General features: G+C 38.9%; 1 protein-coding gene across 1 annotated transcript in view; it reads right to left on the reverse strand.

The window, feature by feature from the left end:
- dars1 (aspartyl-tRNA synthetase 1) overlaps positions 1-24,659 on the reverse strand; it is a 43,222-nt gene that overhangs the window by 6,557 nt on the left and 12,006 nt on the right. Inside the window, exons 5-11 of the mRNA XM_008403174.3 lie at positions 24,191-24,283; positions 20,932-21,034; positions 14,468-14,570; positions 13,884-13,964; positions 10,259-10,318; positions 5,768-5,879; positions 479-613 (exon numbers count right to left, since the gene is read on the reverse strand). Of these exons, the coding sequence (XP_008401396.1) occupies positions 479-613; positions 5,768-5,879; positions 10,259-10,318; positions 13,884-13,964; positions 14,468-14,570; positions 20,932-21,034; positions 24,191-24,283 (687 nt within the window). The remainder of the gene's footprint in view (positions 1-478; positions 614-5,767; positions 5,880-10,258; positions 10,319-13,883; positions 13,965-14,467; positions 14,571-20,931; positions 21,035-24,190; positions 24,284-24,659) is intronic.

Genomic DNA, 24,659 nt, shown 5'->3' on the forward strand with positions numbered 1-24,659 from the left:
CAGAGGAACTGCAAAAAACACAATGCACCGAGTGGTGCTCTCTTCCTTCAGAAATGCATTTTATCTCTGCTCAGCAACACTAAATACACATCAAACAAAGCGTTTTAGATAAGACCGTCTTTGTATAAAACCAGCTACGCATTCAACGAAGCGATGAAACTGTTTGCTCACCTAATCAGATGGTGGCAGTATTTGCTCAGCTACAAAGCTCCAGGTTCTCCCAAGTCTGTGTAAAAAGTCTTTTACAAGTCCCTTTATGTCACTAACGGACCAACTACAAGCTCTGTCCACAGTTACAGGACCGGTGGGATGTCTGCTAAACTTTAACAATCTTAAACACAATTGGCGCCGTTTTAAACGTGTCATCTCAGTTAATAGGGTCCACCGCTTTCATTACACTCCTGCTGCTCATTTTCCTATTATGCCTGTGAGAACTCTGCCAGCTCATGAGGTGTCAGACGGGAGGCGTCCCTTTTACCTGGGCCGACGCAGAAGACCTTGTCAAAGTCAGCACAGATGCACATCTGCTTGTAGAGCTGAGGGGACTGGGCCAGGTAGGCGCTGGATTTGAAGTAAGACACCGTGAAGACGTTCGCTCCACCTTCGCTGGCAGCTAGGAAAGGGCAAAGACAATTTTCAGGAGTGATTGGGGGGAGGGGGGATTTTTTTTTTTCCAGCTCAACCTGCAAAAAAAGATTACTGTGACCTGCAAAGGCTGAGAGTGCTTTTCAAAATTTTACCCAATCTTCCCTGAGGTATGGCACTCTACAAAACTCTTGAACGTTTTCTTTATATTTTACCTAAAAGAAGCAAAGAAATGCCCTGTAATGTTTTAAAGTTTTCCTTGGAAACTATTTTTCCAAGTAGTCTAAAGGCAATTCAAAGTGCCTTGACTTTTTTTTTAATCCTGTCTGACAAATTTCAGACCTGTTTGTGCTTTTTGAGCCCCTTATTCTCACTGAAAAATGAACCAGGCATGAAAGGGTTTCTAAACTCTAGGGATGAACCACTGTTGTGCCAACAAATGTCTAAAAGAACTCAAATTGGGACTGACATATTAGCCCAAAATTAGCCGAGACTCAGGCAGAACCCAAAAGGACGGTGAGCATGGCAACTATTTATTTGCCATTTGCCGCTGAAATAATTGCAAGACTTCAATCAAATCAAATTAGGGAGTGATGAGTACCAACTAGGAAGGTCTCAAAGCACTTAACTAATACTTTATGATCTGGACTGGAAAATATCTGCTCTTTCAAATTGGAGCTGGAAACATGATGAATGATGATTGCTTGAAATGTCTCTACAACCAAAGAGAGATCTGGTTGTAGAGATCTGGTTCTCTACAACCAGATCTATAGCGTGTGGAGTACTTTATTACTTACTCATGGTAGAAATTCAGAAGTACAGAAAAAAATAATTAAACAGCTGTCTTGTTTGAGCCGATTTGAGTTTACAGCTGGACTTGCTGATGTTTATGCTGGTTACATTTGAGCTGTAACTTAACTTTAAGGACCAATGGTGGGACCTGGACTGCCTTTAGTTCACCTGAAGGAGAATAACATTACTGCAGCTGTCAATCAGTGTCTCTCTGAACGGTGAACTCAAGGTTTTTATGCATAATTTCGATTCTCAATATCAGACTGGGGGAAGGTTTGGAAGAAGAACAAAACTTGGATAAACTCCAACAACGTCCCTTTTGGTCGATCAGATCAGATCACCTTCAACTGCAGAGTCTCCTCCCTGTGGAAATCAAGTTTGGACCTCAGCAGGTCCGACCTCTGACCTTTCTAAGGCTGTGAGCGGAGGAATACCGCGACACTCCGGTCGGCTTGTGACCTCTCTCCTGGCTCTGACCTCAGAAAGTCTCAGTGGTTTCTTTCACTTCTGAACCGAAATGTAAATTCACAATCAAATCTCAAATGTTTTTAGATAAACCAACTTCTGGTCTTCAGCAGGTGAATGAAGACACTTGCAGAAACCTTTAGATGGCAAACAAAAACAAAAATTTTAACCACGTGGATCAGAATTGAGAAATTAAACTGGTTGTGACTGCTGTCCCCGCAACTCCCATTGTGGGGTGTGTGTGTGTGTGTGTGTGTGTGTGTGTGTGTGTGTGTGTGTGTGTGTGTGTGTGTGTGTGTGTGTGTGTGTGTGTGTGTGTGTGTATGCGTGTGTGTGTGTGTGTGTGTGTGTGAGGCTAAAAATAATATAGAATTTGTTGAAACCTTGTTGTTTACATTTTAGAGACGAAGGTCTCAGACACACACTGATCTATATCTATCAGGGGAAAAGACAAGGTTGCATTCAGAAAAGAAGCTTTAAAGTTATTACTGATCATGAATTATTTATGGTTTTAAAGTAGCAGCAAAATAGTTGAAAGATTATTTTATGTGGGATGCATCTAAAAGTTAAGTCATTTTCTGTCTCAGATTATCTTATTTGAGTGTCATGACAAAGGTTTTGATATGTCTTTAAAAAAAACTGATTTCTGACCCTTTCCAACACTTAAAGCAGCTCTGCAGGAAATTATTCTTAGAGTTTGCTTCTGTCCACCACAACGCAGATAAGCAAGAAACTGATCTCAGCAGAAAAACAAAAACCGACTGATTGGGGGTGGGACCAAATGAACAAGATAAAATAAAAATAATCTGTCTGAATTATTTTTCAGACTGATTTTTTTTTCGTGGAAAAACTGTCACCCTTCTATTATTTTCAAAATAATATTCTAGCAAACACAAAATGACGCTTTTGCAGATCTGCTCATGTTTCATGGAGAGCCATTTTGCCAATTTAAAGTAAGTTTCTACATTTGAGCTGCAACTTAACTTTAAGGACCAATGATGGGACCTGGACTGCCTTTAGTTCACCTTAGGAGGAACTTTGAGTAAGATTTTCTGAAAGTAAAGGGCAGATTAAAGATTATTTCTTTAAGCACTTTGATCTTTGCTCAAATAGAAACGAGTATAAGACAAATGAGGGTGGAGTCATTTGATCTGAAGGTGAACCACAAAAACCTGTTATGGCGGTTAATTGTGCTCAGACTCAACTTTGCTCTTATTTCAAGATTAAAAACTGTTAAATTGATTATATTGATTACACTTTGATGAACAATAGACATGCAGCTAGTTTTCACCTCAGAGGTTTATAAAAATCAACAATAGTGTTGATTTTTATATGAAGTCGCCGCAGCCAGTCTTGACCAGGATTCTCTTGCAAAAGAGATTTTAACCTCAATGGGATTTTCCTAATAACAAAGCCTTATAATAATAATAATAAAAAGAAAGTTTGTAGCATCCTTTGTATTACACACAGCCTATGCAATATCTGCACTGCAAGATCTATCAAATGTGAATGGATATATTTGAAAGGTTGAGTGTTAGAAACAATTGAATAATTGGACAGAAATATTGATCCTTAGCTGCTCTTATAAATATTGGAAAAAAAACCTAAAATTTTCCGACATGGGTTTGGTTGAGTTCAACCAAAACACGTAATATTTCAGCTCAAATAACGGGATTCCCAAAGTCTTGTTAGATGAAGATTTTGTATTTAACAGGCATTTTATTTATTTATTTTTTGGTAAGGCAAAGATTAAAAAAATGAAAAAACTCAGCTAAAATAGAGTTTATATAAGTTTATATAAGTTATCATAATGTGGTACAAACTTATTTTTTACCTTCACCAAGACTGCAGTGTTTTTGTTCAAAAACAAGTTTGAGCATTACATAATGACCAGCCATGCAAAACACATCTGCAGCTTTCTGTTCGACACAAACGTCATCAAGGAGGGCTCTATCTGATGTTCCAGTGAAAATATATAATAGGGCGTGGGTAGGGGGGGTTCTCGCACAGCACAAGCTGTACGCTGCGCGTGTGATGGGTGTAGCAGGAAGATGCGGTTTTGCAGAAAGCACATCATGTTGTTTGGCAGGTGCCGCCAAAAGGAAAAAACGCGGCAGTTTTAAAATGAGGCGAAGATGCAACGATTGGCTGAAACACAGTAAAAGAGGAAGTGAGAGCAAAGCTGTTCATGTCAAATGTGAGAATCACGTGGGAGTCCAGGGATAGCACAAAGACACGGCCCTTTTATGTAACATGTTTTGGAGTTTTTTACGTAACCTGCTTTTGCCGCCTCCGTCTCAGGTTTTAGCAGTTTTAGCACAAGATGAATATTTCTACTAGAATGGAGGAGAAAAAGCACCAACAGGAGAAGAAACACGATTCAAAGAGCTCAAATACATTTGAACTTTGATAAGCAGAGTGAGGAATCTTTTTTTGTTTGTTTGTTTTATGTTCTTTCCAGCCGGTAACTACTTCTTCTTCATCTAATAAAAAACTTAAACTTAAAAAATATGAAAGTGGAGAGGCGAAGGTTTGATGCTACAAAACAATCTTCTGAATAGATTTTGACATGTTTCCCGATCCTGGTCCTCGAGGCATCCTGCCCTGCATGTTTCAGATGTCTCCCTGCTTTTACACATCTGACTCAGATAATTGCAGTTCAATAAAAGTCTGTTAATCGGCCATCAATTGAAATCAGGTGTGTGTGAAGCAAGAGAATTATAACTTGGGGAAACATGGGGAAAATGTCACGTTCCAATGGAAGATTATTTCGTTATACTTTTGTACTTCTTTATCAATATTAAGGAATTATTGACTTAAATCAAGTTCCTATATGCTGAAAAGCTACGTGTAAATTGGTTTTGTTTTTATTTCACGTGTACTAAGATATTTGAACTACAAACTAGACCAGAAAAACTAAGATTTTGTGTTTCTGTAGTGTGAATGAATAATGTGTTCAACATGAGGAGCACTGGTTGGTTTGGCCTGCAGTTTCTTTTATGCTTTTGGCTTTTTTTTTTTTTTTTCTCTCAAACTGGTTTAACTCTTGCTACAGTTGAAAGCAGAGCAGATCATTGTTAAAAATTAACCCTCAAAACAAAATAGTGTAACAGTTGAGTGAAAGAGCACACTGAAACATAAGAGTATACTCCCTGAAGTAAAGGCCCGGTTTGTGGAATGAACAAACAGCTTGTCCTCCTCCAGAGCTGCCATGGGCCACTTTGGCTGCGTATCTAACCATCTTCAGACGATGGATTGAACAGTGTTCAGTGGATTAAACTTCCTTACATCCTGATCCCTGAACTCTGCTGTGTTTTCCTTGGTTTTCACAGTTGTGAGACTTTCTTGCTGCTAAAGTATTAATATGTTTGCTTTAAGCAGTTGAGCATTTCTACTATTTTTAAAAGTTTGGTTTTGCTCTCTATGGTAGGAAAAGCTGTGGGGGGGTTAACAATTCAAGAAAAAGCTCAAATACCTCTGAACTCTGAATGCCTGATAGAAGAATTGTGTTTTTGTTTAATTTTTTATTTTGTTCTGAACCAAAGGTATTGAAGTATTACTACAGTAAAACGTCCCCTTTTCCAAATATAAATTGGTGTTTAACTAAAATAGAGGAGAGAGGCTAATGTTTTAAGTTTAAGATCCCAAGTGGCCTGAAAGTTTTCATATTCCAAACTGTTTCATGTTTGCATGACTGTTTTGGTTTTATGACTAACGCTGGGAGATTCAGCTGAACTTAATGTTTGGTTTATGATTTTAAAATGCGTACTAGTAGAGGAAGTGTGATTTACAACTGTCACTTCATGACTCACAGGGCACCTGCGGGTGGTGGGATGGAAACAAGGGTGCCTCCACTGAGATAACTTTAAAAACAAAAAAAAAGATCAGTTTCCCCAACTGGGGGAAGATAAGAAAACAGTTTTACCAGATATTATTTTGGGGGTCTGGATCTCTACAAAGCCCTTTTTGGTGAGGGTGTCTCTGAAGAGCTGGCAGACTCCTGACTGCAGGCGGAAGATGGCCTGGCTGGTGGTCGTCTTTGGGAGGAAACACACACACACACACACAACGCATAAAGCATTGAACCACAAGCAGAGCAGCGTTACCACACACAGAGTGATTCATTGGACTCATTACCCAATTGTAACAGATGTGCAAAAACAAGATTGCCAGTTTTTTTTTTTTGTATCTTGCACCTCCCGTCTGCACGAAGGTTGAAACATTTATTTGCTGGCAAGGGCGAGACCGAGACCTGCATCAGAGCCCGGCGGGAGCTCCGGGAATGCAAAACCTATCATTATCAATGTAAAAACTGACAGCGAGGTAGGGAAGATTACTGTTAAAAATTAACCCCCAAAACCAAAATGTGTAACAGTTGAGTAAAATAAGCAGACAGAAACATAAAAGCACACTCCCTAAAATCCTTTGACTCATCTCGGATTACCACAAACCTCTACAGTTTACTGGCCTACGACTACAGCTATTACATATCAAAAGGAGAGAAACTGTTGCCACCAAGCCTCATCTGTACTGACGGCCTAAATTTGAATAGACATTATGACTGCTTTTTGACAAGAAAGGGAAAAGTGATAGCGTGTGAGCACTGGCCAACTTGTAACTCTACAGACGATGCTTCAGGGATGTCTGACTGAAATCTGAAGCATCAGCGAGAACAATTGGTAAAAAGAAGAAGTGAAAAAGATATAAAACTTTCCTGATAATTTTTATCAACACCTTTGCAAAGCTGCGGAGCAGAATGGCTCTGACTCATTTTCGCTGTGCGTCATACGTTTGGGCCGAACCTCTTTTAACTTGGGAAAAAAATCAGCGACAAGCCAGTCTGAGTGAGGCCACGCTTAAACCTTCGAAAGCGCTTCCTGTTTACAGCAAGTCTGCAGCGAGAAGGTGCGATGGGTATATGTAGGTAGCAGTCGGTCTCCTAAACTGGCAGCTCTTCTGATGCTGCGGTTACTTATAAGAAGCACCTAAATATCACTTACAACTCAGAGGCAAACTCTACGGTTTAGAAACCCAGATGCGGTGATGAGATACCACAGACGGGTTTCAAGGTCCAAAATTTACATTTCTGGTGAAGTGCGGTTTCAGTCCCACGTTGCAAGACAAGCATAGAATTCATCTGGGAGTTTTTTTGCCCTTACTATAGTAAACAGTGACAAACAGACTCCAAAATGGTTAAAATATTGTTAATACTGAAATTTGATAGTAATAAAAATGTCTGAAGTTAACCCAAGAACATAATTCTGTTTTTAATGTCTTTGGTGAATGTGAAACACCTTAGAGGAATTATAAAACCAGCTCCAGAGAATTGCAGAACACCTAACTATGCAATAACATGCATTGCATAGTTAAACTTCTGCATTTTATATGGTGACATATTAACAGATAAAAAAGTAGCATTGCAAAAATATACAGGAAGTTTATTTTCTTTGGATAAAATCTCAATATCTTAAAGAAATGCAGAGTTATTAGTGAATTATGCAACTGCTCACTTTGCCAGGGATGCATTTGGTGATGCTTGTTGTTTAAAACAGCAGAAAAATGTTTCACTGAGATGTTTCAACTTTTCAATTAAATCATGCAGTTGGGAGAAAAACTATATATTTATCATTATTTATTTTTCCCAACACTCTATAGGGTCCATTTTTGCAATATACCATTAACGAATTCTCCAACATCATCACAAATTTTATGTTTTCCTGAAGACTCTTGTTGAAAGTCACCATGTCCTTGCAACCGTTATATTTAAGCAGAAATTTACCATTTTAGTTTGTTTTCAAAACTTGCATGTTGTGATGAGGTGAGAGACAGTTTTGCTCCGAAATCTTCATAAGTGGAAGTATTACTACAAAAACAAATCTTTTTGCCTATCATCTGATCAGCTCAGTTTCATTTACAGAATCATTATGGAACTTTAAATTGCTTACATTGTTTTCAGCTTGATACATTTCTCTTTCAACACAGAGTTCCTGGATGTGAAGCTGTTTAAATGATATCCATTTGTTGCAGTTGAAGCATAAAATCAAATTAATTCAACTTGTTATTTGTCACCCAATAGAGGAACTAGAAACAAAAATGTACTTTAAAAATGTTAAACCTTCAATGCAGTTTAAAATTAACGATGGCACATGTAAGAAATGATGATGCAACACTCAAACAGCAATCAGCGTACATATATTACTCAACAGCTGAAGGAGAGATGCACAAACAAGTCGATACCGTCTGCATTGATAAATGTCTAAACATTTGCTTTTAATTTACGCATCAACCAGAGATTACATTTTAACGCTAAGCAGCCCAGTTTGCAACAAACTGATGAGGTGTGTAACCTGACACCAACCTGTCTTACATGCATCAAAGGGCCTTCACCACTCCAGTAAGATTGCTTCTTTATACGGTTTTGAAGTTATTCTGACCCAGTCGGCTAATCATTACATTTGTTTTTAATTAAACTTGTTTAGATCTTTATAATTGCTCATTTTCTTGATTCTATCATTAATTTTAAGGAAAATGATAACTTTTCCACTGTTTTCCACTAAAAGGGTGTCGATATATTTTACCTGACAGACTTGAAAACATTCAAGGAGCAAGACTTAGTAGATTATATTCCAAAGTAAGATATTTTATATTGTGTATCATCTGTTTACTACTATAAAACATCAGTTATATCAGTAAAAAAAGACTAGATTTTGTTTTAGAAATGTTAACAGATTCTGCTGCTTCCTTAAAAAGCAATGCAGATATGTTGACCCCACAGGAAGTAGCATAGGTTTCAACTTTAATATGTGCTATTTTACTGTTTATTGTAGTTTGGTTAATAAAAGCTGTTATTTCTATTACACCATCTTGAAATTTTGTCTCCCAGCTGTTTGTTGTATGCAGTCTGCTGACTCAGAGTCGTATTCCTAAAATGAATGCAGATGACAGAAAAAAGGGTCAAAATTGTCAGTAGTAATCTATAATTAACAATTGTTTATCTCCATCTTATCTAAAGCTGGTGCCAATTCAGAGCAAAATGTAACTAACAAGTTTTAAAACTCTAGCCAGGATTAAAAGGTGATGTTCTTGGCCTAGAACTTCAGGTTGTACACAGCAGCTAAAACTCTGCTTGCTATTTGGAAAGATTTTAATTTAGTTAAAAAAAAAAAAAAATTTATCACATGACGACATCCCATACGAGCTCTGCAAACTTGTGCTTTTTTTATTATCATTTAAAATCTGTTGATACACATTCAGGAGGGGGTCATAGTTGACTTTAATGTAAATTAGGACGTAAAACTTTCAAACTCTTAAATATTTCCTCGGCTAAAGGAACCTTAGATTAGTTTTTAGCTGCTTGGCATCTTCCGCTATAAATCTCCACCCTGAGCGTTCGTGGTAACATTGAAAGTTGTACCTCCTTACCCGGGGTCTTGTTCTGAGTTTAATTTCTAACCCTGTGAACCGTTTTCACACTGGCGCAGTGAAAACATAAGTGGGTGAAAAAGCCTGAGAAACAAACTCTGGTTCCTCGAGGAAGTTTCTATAAAGGAAATGAGCCTAAATTAAATTTTGAACTGCACTGTTTCAGTCAAAAAAAAAAAAAAAGTTAATTTCTGTAGCTATTTGATGCCAAATAACTGAACAGATTGCAAGTCCAAGCTTTATTGCACAAACTAAATTAACACAACTGAACTTCCTCTGCTTTTTATCGTACAAAGCACCTGATGTTAAAGCATCACATGAGAGAAGTTTCATAGAAACTCAACTATTCTTAGAGGAGCTTTATTGGTCCCTCATCGAGTGTTTGTCTCGCAGAGTGGGAACCGCTTTATAGCTTCACCGGGTCCTTAAGTGTACAAGTGATGACAGACCTTCGTCTGTGAGCTTCAAGTGTTACAGAAACAGGTGTTGTTGTGATCCTTTAGAGCGCCGTGTCTCTGTGCTGTGGTGTTGCCGCCTTCCTGCCAGCCATATCATCCATACATATCAAAACAATGCGAGACTCGGCGGCTGTGCGCCTTCTGCTGCTCATATAGATTTAGCACATCTCCCACAAAACGCGGCAGCATGCTAAATCACAGATGAACGTTTTCTCTTCTAAGGTGCAGCGGTTTGCTCAGTCGTTTTGAAGTTATTAGGTAGTTTGCTTTCTGTTTGATCTCAAGTGCCGCGCTTCAACGCTATGGCAGTTTTAGCTTAACCTGTAAAGTCTGAATGAAGACGTTTCTAAATTTAGACGACGGAGCGTAAAAGATAAGTTTTGAACGGCGTTGCTTTAATTTTTTTACTGAAAATGACACGGCATCCCGCATGCTTGTAGGAATGTAAACTGAGATTTTCTTTTCCTTCACCCAGAGTCACCTTTAGGATAAGATCCACCGACTGATAGTTTTGACACATTTCTGTTGTCTCTTACCCTGAGATCAATCACCCGGTTGTCCAGTCTGGTATCCTGGTTAACAGTGGCTCTTCCTTCCTGAGGGGAAAAAACATTTTAACATCACCACCAAACATTCGACTTATGAAATAATTCAACAGAGGTGATATGCTCTGCTCCTGTTCTTTACACAGGGGTGTTTGCATTCAGTGATGTGTAAATATTTTACAGGCTCTTTAAAGCTCACAAGGGATGAAACATAAGGAGTGTTGCATATCTGGATATGTTAGGATGTAAAATCATAAAGGGGCATTCTTAGCAAATTAGAGAACTTACTTCATTCCACTAATTCAGTTAAACTCAAATATTCATTTTACATAACATGATGTGCTTCAAATTTTCATCTGTGTTAATTTTGATGATTAAAAAATGAATAAAGCTCAAAATTTACTTTGTTCTGAAAACATAAACATTACCGTATTTTCCGCACTATAAGGCGCACCTTCAATGAATGGCCTATTTTAAAACTTTTTTTATATAATAAAGCGCACCGCATTATAAGGCGCATAGAATAGACGCCTCAGTTTGAGTTGCCAATTTGTTCCGTACTCTATTATTACACATCCACATTGTCCACATTTGTAAAAAAGTGGTCCCCGAGTACTTTATATAGTAGGCTGCCCCAGTCATTGTTTCACTCACGGTGTTGGTGTTGCAATATTGTGCCCAACTGCTTTCTGGGTAACACAGACCAACCGACACGCTGCCGCCGCAGTCTCTGTCTCTCTTCCCCCGCACCCCCTGGCTTTAAATGTATTATCAAACTTTATTAACAAACCAGCATTCTGACAACTATCGCAGCATGCACCATGCACTTCTTCTTCTACGGGGGAAAATAATGTCGGCGGCTGCTTACCGTAGTTGCTAGACGTGTTGTGGCTCAATATTGGTCCATATATAAGGCGCACCGGGTTATAAGGCGCACTGTCGGCTTTTGAGGAAATTGAAGGTTTTTAGGTGCGCCTTATAGTGCGAAAAATACGGTACATATTATGCAATAAAAGTAAAGCAGTTATCACTAAAACCGTATCCACAAGGAGGATACGGTGCCAGAAGTGTTTGCTAAGAAGCTTGCTGGTCACCGGCTATCAATGTAATGTTTAGTGGAAGGAAAAAGTGTGGTAGAAAAAAATTGAAGCAGGTTTTCATGAGCATTATGCCATAAGCATCCAAATAAGAAGAATTATTTAATTTTGATGATATTCTAATTTGTCGAGAAACATAAATTGGAAACTGCACCAACAGAGGCGTGCTGAGTTGTTTCTACTAATACATTAGAGTGAAAAAAGTAAAAGAAAATCTGTCTAATTTGGTTTATATATTTGCATGCAAACATTCTTCTCTATTTCAACATCAAAAGAAAATACCTCTTATTAGTTTCTTTAAAAATTACATTCAAAATCAAGTGAGAAATAAATTAGAGCAATCCAAAAATGTATTCCTACATAAAAAAGAATATAAATATTCTTTTATTGTCCCAGTGTGTAATTTTAGCCATTTCATTTTTCCCACTAAGGTGACACAACTCGGTTCGCTGAAGATGATTTGCGTCGTTTAAACGTCAGACTGAGAGCTGTCAGAAAATAAAAAATAATAATAATAATATTGCAGCAGCTAATAAGGGCTCCTGAGGATTTAATAAGGCCTAAAAATTTAAATCATCCTATGTGATGTACAAAAAACATCAAAAAGATGTGAATATAAAGTGAGAATTGCAGCAAATTTCTAAGTTATGTCAGCTAAAAGAGCAAACACTAGCTATTAGGTGACAGGGTGACCCATATTTTTCCATTAGACAGAAAACAGATTTTTGTCAATATCTTCTGTTTAAATAGGAAAACACTAATGTGCAAATAAATTACTTTCCCTGAGATAAATAAAACGTGACGTCAATATATGAACAACTCTAAATAAACTGAGCACTGACATGTCCTAACATTTTCACATGACTGTGAGAATGTAGGCACCAAGCGCTAAATGGGAAACAAGGTCAGATGCAGATTGAACAACGAAAATGTTCAGCTGCAACAAAACATCTGCTCTTCAAGACAATAGGGAATCAATTCAGAAAGGGGAGAAATATAAAGAAAAACAAATGAAAAAGTAAACATTTCATCACAGGAGGAACTAATGCTTCCAGGGTCACGTTGGGCTTCCTCAGAATGTCCTCTGGGGCGCGAGTTAACAGCCCATGTTGCTACATCCTGCCCCAGACAGCCTCATACAGTGGGGGAAAAGTGTTAGGCAGGCAGACAGTCAGAGCCGATCTGGCCTGCCTCTCTGGGGACGACAGGTGCTGCTACAAGTGTGTGACTGACATGTTGAATCCCAACAGAAAACACCTGAGATCCTGCTGCAGATGTGAAATGTAGCTGTGGATACAAACAGGTGTGCTCACTGCAACAAGGTGCGACCCGTGTGCATACAAGGACAAATTTGTTGACACCCTTGTTTGAAATGTGCTAAAAAGTCTTTAAAAATGTCACCCTTCACTCCAGTTTCATGCTGCGAAATACTATAATTTTACCAAAGACTTCAAAAATACCATTTATTTAACCCGCAACCATCCCTTCACAATAAATAACTTCACCCTTGTTTCTTATTTTATTTGATTTTTTAAGTTGGCCAGAGTTTAAAAACGAGGAACTTCTAATTATACAGTGATGTTTTTCTGTTGCCCTCTGGTAGAAATATGCCGCGACAGATGCCCGTTTCTCTTTAAAATGTCATACAACTTCCTCTGATGTGTGCTGGTATAAATAAGTCTAAAAAACAGCTACAAGAAAACAGCTGCTTTCCGAGTCCTCAAGACAGAGCTACAGTCAGAGAGACAAATAAAGTTCAAAACAACTGCAACTGGGACCAAAAACGGCTGTCAAAGCTTCTGCAACAATCAGACTCTTTTTATGCACCATCTGTCCTAAAGTAATATATATTACTTTAGGACAGTAATAGATATTAATGTCCTAAAGTAATATCTATTACTGTCCTAAGTTTAAGTAGAATGTAGTGTTTTTGTTGGATAAAAAAATGAAATGAGCTTGTAGGCCAAAAAAAAAAAAAAAACCTCAAGGTAGGTTTTAAGTAACACTGTTAATGTTGTTAGTGTGCAACAACGAACACTGTTGCATACAGTGAAATATATGCAACAATGATGTGCATGGTGTCATAAACTTCAAGTCAACACCAAAATATAAAGAGAAGAATAAACATTCAGAATTAAAGCCTATGGAAAACCTGTGGGATGGGCTGTAAACAGAGATTATCAGACACAGACTATGCTTGTATGCTTTGCCAGAGAAAAGCTGAAGCCTTTTATAAATCATGTCAGAACAGCTAATTGAGCCAAAAGTTAAATTGGTGCTTTAGTCCTGCACAACAGCAACTAACTTTCTAACAAAACTTAAATCCCCCCCCCACATTTGTCACAATGGAATGACATCATTCCTCAAAGTTTTCTCAAATAAAAATCTGAAAGATTTGTATTCCAAACCCTCCTATATAAAACCACTTTTTGAAGCAATTGCAGTTCTTTTGACGTACACCTCTACCAGTTAAGAGTCTAAGGTTACAGCTCTTTTTGTCCATTCTGAAGTCACCTCACCTCCTCCCCATCTCCGTCTGGCCTGACTGCGTCCTCCAGCTGCAGGGGAAGACGAGGCTCTGCCTGGCTGATGACAAAAATCTGAGAGAAAAAAACAAGCAAAAGAAAACAAAGCTTAGAACAATAAAATGTCTAAAACAAAGCTGCAATGTTTACACAAGGGCTTAAGAAAATGGAAAGTACCTGACTTTCAGACTTCTACGTCAAAGTGAAAGCGGATAAGAAGTGACACCCCCCTCTGTTTATGTGAAAAGCTGACTCCAGCTGACAAACGTGAGTGCTTATTGTGATCGGTTTGGTTATTGCTTCAATTGTCAAGCCTGAACACCTTGTCTCGTAGCTTTGAAATTTTACCTGGTCAATGATCCCAATCTGCTTGAACAATGAGTTTCAACACAGAGGTAAACATTAGGTGCACTGTGTGCTTCCTGTGAGGGGAGCTGTGTACCTGCCTGAACAAAATGAACTATAAAGGCCTAAAAGTCTGGATGCTTTTATGCTGCCAGGCAGGAAAGAAATATGTGTGTTTATTTGGATGTGAAAGGGAACAAAGGTGCATGAGAAGGCCTTGCAGGTGAGCTAACCCTCTCGATGTGGAGCTCCACGTCCTGCTGTGAACAGCTCTCGATCTTCTGCTCCACTTTCCTCACCATGGCCTCCACATCCACGATGCTCTCCTTTGTGATGCTGCAGAGTGAAAGCAACAAACTGCACTTAGAAAACAAACTTCTACGCCTGTGTCGAAGCCACATTTCTGTTAAACTCTGACCTCAACCAGCAGACATGAAGGAAGGTAAGCGTGTGGGACATGGTGACTGATTTCTGACTTGATTGTGCCATTTTCTTCATTTATTTTTTCAATCATGCTGGAATTACAACTGTTGAAGTGACATTTGCGGAAAAGTGAAGAAATATTTCAGATACCACGCGCTCTTTTGGCTTTCATATCAAAACCACCATCCCCTATTTCTCCCCCTGCTTTAATCAGCAGGCTGCAACGGCATGCACAATTTCCCTTCAAGCTCATGTAGAACAAAATACAGATGGCTCAGGTAGTTTGATAAATTTGATAAAATATTTTTAGACAATTTGTAATGAGTCACAATAAATTAAAACATTTTTTAGTATATTTTAGGCCATTTCTGTTCATTTCAGGGGTCACGTTAACAGAATATTTTCTGTATTTGAACATAAAATTACAGAAAACTCTCAAGGCCTGCAGCAGCGAGAGGCACACAAACAACAGGGATAACTGCAGCCTTGACATTATTGTAAACCAACGTCTATTTGGTAGATTTACAAGGTGTGGACTGCAGCAGTAGTGAGTCCTTCAAGAATCACTACATGCAGATACAGTTGTGTAAAGTCAATCCTGAATTGGTGACATCTGATCTAAGCATCTTACCTTGGCTAAGGAGCGAAAGGAACGGATTATTGTTGACATTTTGTGTTGCATTAGAAAATCAACATCCCGAACTCTAAAAGAAGAGAGGATGGGCAAGGATTTTAAGTTGCTTAAGATCCGGTGTGATGTTTCTACAGAGATTTGGGGAGCCTTGTAACCAGCCATCAAACTAGTCTGACCTAAACTTCACAGGGTTTCTGTCAGGAAGGTGAGAGAGAGCTGAAACAAAAATGCAGACAAGCTTAAAGCAACTTGAGCTTTATACCGAACTGATGCAGCATTCAATACAAAAAGAGTCCTAAGAAATATTCAGTGCATCTACTCTACAGTACAGGGACATGCTTATTAATAAGGGTACATTTCTGGCAGTAATCCTCTTTAATTGGTATTTAGTACTATAATTTTTGGGGAAATAAATCTGCTATTTTGTTTATCTGAGAAAAAATAAGCAAAAATAAACATTTGAAATATCTGTTATCAGTGATTCATCTGTGCAATGAACCTGTAATATAAGAAGCTACCTTTCCAGATAGACTAATGGAAATACATCAACCTTATTCTGACTTTCTGATTTATTGACAAGCACCTCCATCTACTCAATACTGATCATCTCCAAACAACAACTCTACCCTATGCAAGATTAACAGCACACATTATGCAAAAGCACAGATTTTAAAAGCAAAAGTAGAAATCAAACAACAGGTATGGAGAGTTTGTCAGATTCTCAGAAGCTGAAAGGAAAAGACTGTCACTCAACTGTAACACCTAACGTAAGGAAGAGGATGTTTTCAGTCTTCAGAATCATGCAGAAGTCGTCTAACTTCCTGCACCAACTGCTACCTGAGAAAGAACTGAACTTCACTGACAAGATTATATGTTGTTTTTATTAATCTAATTCATCTTTAACCTTATGATAATCAAATAATTTGGTACTTAAACCACTAACGGCTTAAAAATTCAAAGTTTTAATTTTCAAATAAAAATATTCAGAGTTTAATAGTTTTAAGTGTGCATAATAAAAAACAAAGCATCAGGGTGAGGCACTGCATCATATTTCAGGATGTAGGAAGTGCACAGCTACACAACAAAATCATTTGGGTTTTGTTCCCATTGTGATCATTTTCCTGTCCTACTTTAAATTTAAAGTAAATTTGTAGGAGGGCCATTTTTTTTAATTTTTACTTGATCTTTGTTGGTTTCAAAACCAACCCCCGGCCCCTAAATTCAAGCTGGTGGAAACTCAGTGTACCGTGTTAGAAAAGCGAAACACCCCCCTGCTTGCCAAACAGCACCAGGCCAGATGGGAGACCTGCTGTAATCCGTCACTCCTCCTCATTAAAAAGCAGTAATGAGGGACTGAACGCCGGGGCACTGCTGTCCCTTCAGCCCCGCGACAGCTGCCGCCAAAGTCCTTCCCATCCAGGAGGAGATCAGTAAAATAAATAAATCCCCAACATTAATGACCGTCTAAGCTCGCCCCCAAAGACTCTGAGGATACGCGACACGCAACTGACATCACCGAATGGAAATGAGACAGAAGAGAAGGGAGACGGACTTGAGTAAATGACCCAAGGAAAAGCAAGATGGTGCGGTTCTTCAACCTGACAAAAACTGACCACCTCATGGGTTCGGTACTTGTTCGTTGTCTCCAGTCACTTTTAGAGATCTGAGGAAAAAACTTTTGATTCGGCTAAAAACTGAGGGGGAAAAAAGTGGTCAGACATCGAAGGTCAAGCTCCGGCCTCGACTACAGATCAATTATCTTGGAGTTTTGTTCTGATTAACTGGAGCTTGTCTGTAGAAATGTGAGCGCTGATCTGTTATATTATGGTTTAAAAAAAAAAAAGGACTAAAAGTGAAGCTCGTGATTAGCCGCTCTGTTGGCTTCACAAGCCTTATACATGTGGTCATGAGATACTGAGTACTGCTATAATAACCCCATGGCTTATATATAAATGTGACCCATCTGCAGGGAGGCTGGGCTCACCCTAAGAGCTGAGGCGTTTTCACACCCAATAGTCTGGTACACAACATGAAAACCTGAAGAAGACATGAACGCAACTTCTTTCTTCACAAAATGTAAACAAAAATGGGCTGGCGGTTGTAGGATTTCCATTTTGTCCTTGGTTAAAGACCATGGCCCATTTCTCTTGCTAGCATTAGACTTTTGTGTTTGTTTTGGTTGCATTTACCCCAAATGCCCTCCTGTATAGTCTACTTTCTGCTTTTGGAGAGGTCTCTGGCGCTGAACGCATTAGTGATCTCCAAGCAGACCAGAGTTCACTTCAACCAAACAGACTTAGGATTTTAGGCAGACCAGTTTGCTTTTTGGGACCAAATCAGAGTTGGATTGCCATTCACACCTCCCCAAACCATCCAGGCCTTCTAACTACTAATAAATGTATTCACTCGGTAGAAAGCATCTGTTAGATATCAAAGGTGCCAACAGAAGCGACGCATCAGTGGAGTAATTTGTAGGGGACTGCTGCTTTAACTATCTAATAAAGAATTAGGAGGTCTATTCTATAGAAAGAAAACTAAAATGGGTTGAATTGGGGACTTCATGTTCAGCTCCTGGCAGGAGCTGGCAGGAGAGTAAACGTTGCAGAGCTTCTGGAGCTCTTAATTAAATTGCATGTGAGAGAAGAGGATGTCCTGGACATGGGATAAATGAAAGGCGACTTCCCACTATGATGCCACCTTTGGCCTCGGTATGATGATGAGAGGATTTCCTTTTAATCTGGGTTCCCACTCAGCTTGTCAATCATCAAGCCGCAGCATGTGAAACTAGATGAGGAGGGTAGAAACCCACCGGTTGCGTTCTGAGAAGCGGTAAAGTTTAGTAAAAACATGTTGCTTTGACAACCGTGTCGTCACTTTCACTTGCTCCGTTGCTAGGTGCCAAGTTTTGCAACACAAACTGTCATACCACAAACATTGCAGAACTAGATTGAGGAACCGTGATACGTAAGAGTTGCAGATACACCGACACCCAAATAAATGCTTGGGGAAATACAGTACAATAAGCTTTGATAAGAAGAGTAATGTTTTAACTTTATACTACTGACCTCTGGTAGAATAAAGCAAATGTTATTTATCTTGGATATCTTTAACCCACCCCTTACTATCAAGATCTTTCTGAACAGTAATATGTTGTTTGCTATCTACTTTATCTTTTCTCACACCTAATGTGTTTTTTTCCAGTAAAAAATGAACAGAAGGGCAAATGTTGGGCAAGGTTTTCTAAGCCCAAGATCTTTTCCCCATGAAGATAATTTTATGATTGAAGATTAAATGCTTTTACAGACAGAAGAGAGACAATTATTCAGGACTCTGAAGACATTTTTTTTTTTTCTTCTCTAGTCTTTTCAGAGATGGGTTTCTGTGATTTAACACGACAACAAAGAGCAAACCAAGTTCATGGCCGTGAGAACCATCAGTTATTTTGCAGAGTCACTAATCCCACATCATGGAAAAGTGCAGCCCAAAGGTCATCTGAAGAGGAACTGCAACTAACATCAGGAGTTTGAGCCATTTGCTGAAGCTGACGTCAGCACTCCAGTCTGAGCATCAGTAGGTTCACCACCATAGTTACAGTGAGTCTCTAAGCAGCAGAACAAACTGTAGAGGATCCATTTAAAGCATGGATGTGGTAAGCATATGTTGGATGTAAAGTATGTGTAGAAGGACTGCTAAATAAAAATTAACAAAAATCAAGGAATTTGTCATTTATTAACTAAAAATGTTGAAATTACACGTCATCTTCAAATACTGGTTTTGTTTTACATATAATCCATATTTCTGGACTACTTAATACAAAGGAACACGATATTCGGTTGTGGCAGCCTTGTGTCATGTAGATTTTTCTTCTTTTTTTTTTTTTAATGGATGACATTTCTTGGCAAAGCAGATAAAAATAAACACTATTCAAAAAACGGTTTAGGTCCTAAACATAAAATCAGAAGTCTGCTGGAAGACTTGTGTTAGCAACACAGTGAGTCCAGGCATACATGCAAATTAATGAAAAAATATAAAAGAAAGTTTAATTTTGGCATAAATTCAATTTGAAAAAAAAAAAAAAAAAAATCCCAAAGGGAAATTAAATGCTGATGCAGCTCATAATTTTCCTCAGAGTTGTTGTAGATGCTGATGGCCATGTGCAGGAAGGATCTTCTATAGAGGTCTGTATTACAACGGAGTCTAAAGAAGCTTCTGATTGAAGCCAGTCGGCTGTTGCACAAACAGTCTCAAGAGGAGAATGCTCAGAATAAATTATTTCATTTAACACTAAATAATTCTATGAATCTAATTGTGCGCTTTAGCAAAGCTTTAAGTTAGCCTGTGCATACTGATGCAGTCAGGTGTTTGTGATTTTTTATGTTTTATTTTCATTCAACTAATTGTCAGAATAACTGATTACTAAAATAATTGCTAGCTGCGGTCTTACTTGTTTTTCCACTGAAGTTATAAGTTTCTCAATCGTTAAGCCAAGCCTTTATTTCCTTTTGGTAAATGTATAGAACAATAGTCTGGTAATATCATTGCACACATTGAGCAAATGGTGAATATTAATGGACGTGATGATTATGCATGTAATGCATCCAGAAATCTATAGGACTTTTACTTGATTTTAAGAAAGGCCCCTTAAACATAAAGTTTCTTTGAAATGTTTGGTATTTATTGATCTTTCACTGCTCATTTTAGAAATATTCAGAGAGAAAAAGAGGCCGGGAAGGCCAGCTCAGATCACAGTGAAGATCTCAGAACCTGCAGAGCTTATGAGGCAACTGTCTGAAACATTTACAAAGCTCAACATGTTCAGTAAGCAGGCCTGACTCTGCTCTATCGGAACTGCCTGGCCAACTGCCTTTACTCAGAGTATTTACTTTCTACCTTTTGAACGGCTTCCTGAAAGAATGGCGCAGCATACAAACCTAGGGAGGTGCTTTTGAACTGAGCTATGGTCACATTTTAAACGGTGTTTGTTACTGCAATACCTGAATTGCCAAAGCTGAGCATCAACCGCCTTTTTTATGTGGTCGATTACAGCCGTGGGTGTCACCGGTGGACTAATTTGGCAACATCCACAGGAAAGCCATTAACATTGCATATAATAATTAAGGTCTCACACGCGAAATTCACTAAGTACAGGGCGTAAAAAAAATGCTTGTTTTGAAATCAATGCATATTTCAGCACATGTGCATGATTATCATCATGCAGCATAATTCAAGCTCCCATTAAGAGTTATTCTATAATCAAGCTCTTAAGTGAGCCTCTAATGTGAGCCTCAGTCAGAGCTATTGTGTCCCTTCCTCTGTCCTCTGAAAATTGCTTTCATGCAAAGACTAGCAGTAATGGGCTACAATTTAGCTGTTAAAATGACTAATGATGTTTTGCACTTAAGTGTTGCTTCCACACCGCTGTATCTGCCATCTTAACAGGAAGTGCTCTATTAAAAACTGCGTCGTATTCCACCCTGTTAAAAGCCAGTTTCAGCTGTCATGTGAAAAATGATTGATTGCAAACCCCCTCCTCCTCTCCTGGTGTAGAATGTGTGAAAATGGACCAGCGGACGATTAGAGCCCAGGATTTTCCCACCATTGTCTGCACCGACTGACAGGAAAAACAGTCTCGATACTCACTTTGCGGCGAACTTGACCATCTGCTTGCTGGCACGATCTCCCACTGCGACCAGCGCCTGCACGTTGAACTGCTGCTGACGCAGGACCAAGAAGCATTGCTTCCCTGCAAAAGCAAAGCAACAACAATAAGTGGTGCAGGCCTAACAGACTTATCACAGAAGAAAATGAAAAAAACTTAGTTGGAAGCAGGGTTGGTTTGCTGAGTGAAATAAAAAGGAAGACTGGATCCTGCAGCTGCAGAGGGTCAAACATTTGCAAACAAAGCCTTGTGTTTGAACAGCACTTTGTGGAGAAAGTGTGATTGGGAGAGTGTAAACAAACGAGCTCACAAAAACTCAGGTCCGCACATAGGAGGACCACCCAGACACTTTGATGTTTGCTGGGTGAGAGAAAGAGGGGAGTGGTGGGGATAGCACCGATGCCAGAGTCCCACCAAAAAACAAACCTCATCCCACACCGAATCAGGATGTTGTTCTGCTCACACGGACATCCCAGAGCGAGCACGTAGAATTAAAACACAAGTGGATAGGAAGCGACTCTTGACCCTGGAAGCTATCTTGAAAGGAAATAGTCAAAAAATACAATCACAGGTTTGTTTATGGTGTCAGTAGGTTTGTTTGTGATGGCAGGTTTAGCCAAGCAGAAGAAAGGTGGGCTGTTTAATGCAGAGAGGTAACAAAGCAGGCAAATCTCAGGCAGTTCATTGTATTCAAACTCAAAAACTCCAAGGCTGACGGTTGCTGGAACTGAGTTATCTGATCTTCCCGTTGGCAGTGATAAGCTAGTGTGAGAATGATATTAGAAAACACCCTCAGACTGTCAAACTGCTTGACAAGGAGAGGGTGGGAAAGGGGAAACATTGTAGGCATTGTAGACAAGTCCAATTCAACAAATTCTGCTTGGTTTGAGATCTTAGAAGTTTTTGCTTGTTTTTAACGGTTTCTTTTAAACAGTATTGATACCCCTTCAATATTTACATATTCCAACAGTGAAGTTTAATAATGCATAATTTTCAAAAGTTAGGTGTGCTTCTGTATTAAGACACTCTGATACTTGTAAATATAATCAAGCACAATGAATTGCCTTCAGAAGTCACCTTACTAGTAAACAGTCCATCTTTCTGTAATTTAATCGTCCTAAAATGGAAAGGGCAAGGCAAAGTTGAAAACCTACTTGGCTGTCCACCTAAGCAAGTTTAGGGAAGGAAAGCATTAATCACAGAAGCAGCTAAAAGGTTCATGCCAACTCTACAGAGAATCTGCAGAGATCAGGTGGGAAAAATCTGTCAACAATTGTTCTTGAACTGCACCGTAATTTGACCTGTATGGAAGAAAGCCCAGACAAAGTCATTGTTTAAGGAATACAGGGTTTCCCCCAGTGTATTATAAGCCTGATGGCCCTCCATGTTTTACACTGGTTTTATATTATATAATTTAGTGTTATTTTTCCGGTTATACGATGAATCAAACCTACCAAATGCTTTGTCCACTTAGTCTGCCAGAGTCAATGCGCACGGCCGGGTGGAGAACTGAGAAACTCGTCCCATAAACTTGAGCAACCAGAATAGTTTCTGTGATGCTTATTAAAAACTCAGCCGACACGAAATAGAAGAGCTGCTAAAGCCACATTAGCAGCACTGAATTAAATCTTCCGTTTGTTGCTCATCTCTGCGTGCAGTGCGGCGGGTTTAACTCATCATGCTGGGCCGGTCCAAGGCTGTATGAGGCCTGTAGCAGAATCACCTTTTGATGCTAAAAAACAGCTTCTGTGTTAGATTTAGTGAAATCTGGGAGAGGGGGAGTAGTTTAACTGACCATCCTAAAAATCAATAAGTTATAATTGCAGATTACTAAATTGTATTTGTGAACAAAAAGAGTTCAAACTCAAACATTAAACTCGCAGCATCAGATTGTTGCTATAGTAATAAACCAATCTAACTATGAATACTGTTCTTTTAACTTTTACAACGCAAGCTTAAAATCTTAAATTTAAATGTTAAGCAATTTAAAATCTTTTAATCTACGTATGTATGCTGAAACCATTAAAACTAATTTAGCAGCATTGATAATCTGAATAAACAGATGTTACATTTATATATCTGTGGTCTGTGTTAAAATATCAGCATTTATGTGGCCCCTGAAGCCCTGGGGGGCCTGATGGAGCTGCTGACATAATTTGGGTTAAACAGAAGCAAATAATTGATATTCATTTTAACTATTTTTTTTGATTTGATGTTTTTAAGACTAGTTGTGGGTTTAAATAGCGTTTATCTGGCAATGTTATCCTGTGACATATAATTATCCAGCAATATTTATACATTCCCTGACATCTTTTAATACCAAAACACGATGCACCGCCTCGGCGCCTCGACCACCAGGCTGAGCAAGTTGTGTGGGGGAAACCCTGGGAATGCAATAAGCAGTAACATTAGCAGGTTCCTACATGGGTGCCACCATCCATGTAGGGAATACAGCATGTTTGGTTCAAATGAGACCTAAATGTAACTTTCTGGTGTTGAAAGAACCATCAGTAGAGACAGAAAAAGCTCTGTTAGAAGAAACATGTTAGAAAATTTGTTGTAGGCTGCAGAAGAGTTGAGGCTCACTAAACTAAAAATACAACCAGAACTTGAGTAGAATGATTTAGATCAAACTGTATTCATACGTTTGATTGCCCAAGACTTTGGTACTGATGTTCATAGACACATCCATTCAATCTGACAAGTATTGAGGTAATTTGCCAAGAATTAGGAGACATTTCCATTCTTAGACAAGCAAAGCTGTCAGAGACATATCCCAAAGGAATTGCAGCTGTAATTGCAGCACAAACTGGTCCTACAAAGTCCAGAGAAAAACACACTTCAGATTTTTATTTGCAAAAAACTTATTCTTCCTGTATTTCACAACCTTGCATTACTTTCTCTTCATTTATGCATCAACTAAAAATTCAAAGTTTTAATACTTTTTGCATTATGTAGACAGCAGTGGGTGGTAAAAGTAAGTATTAAAACTAAGGGGAGTGATGTCAGTTGTTGAGGTCATAAGAAATCCAAGAAGTCCACATCACTGTCGGCTGCCTCTGCTGTTTGATCTTGAACTAAAAGGAGAGCTGTGGAGGAAAATGGCTCAAGGGCAGATGATTTAGTCTGCAGAGTATAGGACACCGAGGATAAGCACAGGGGGGGCATCTCAGCCTGTCTCTTTGTATGCTCTGATATAAAAGGTGAACAAAGCGCCCAGAGGCAAAGGAGTGATCTCACCTTTGGCTCGGCTGGTGTGGACCCGGGCACGCAACCAGATCAGCTGGTCAACTTTATGCGGAGTAAGGTCTTCGACTCGGACCAATGCCCTGTCTGGATCAAATAGACATACAAATTTTTCATTAGTTCAAAGAACTCCCGAACTTCTGAGCGAAAAAAAAAAAAATCTCCCTTGACTATCCTTCATACTCCCAAAGGTAGAACAAAATGTGAAGAAGCAAGCGTGTGCTTGTGGTGAAACAGGCAGTAAAACTGCTCAAATTACAGGCATGCCTAATAAATAAGACACAGTAGAAGAGCTGCTGAAAGCTGTCTAAAATTTGGCTATTCTCCCTGGGCTTTATGACAAATTGAGTCTAGTTTCACTTGTATCAGTTTGAGGCATGCTTACTGCTGATAATCATGCAGAGACACTAAAGAAAGAGCTGCCCCTTTGGCTGAGAACTCTCCGTCAACTCTCCCGCTCCCC

The sequence above is a fragment of the Poecilia reticulata genome, chromosome 2 (assembly GCF_904066995.2).
Source record: "Poecilia reticulata chromosome 2, P_reticulata-male-v2, whole genome shotgun sequence".
NCBI classification, from domain to species: Eukaryota; Metazoa; Chordata; class Actinopteri; order Cyprinodontiformes; family Poeciliidae; genus Poecilia; species Poecilia reticulata.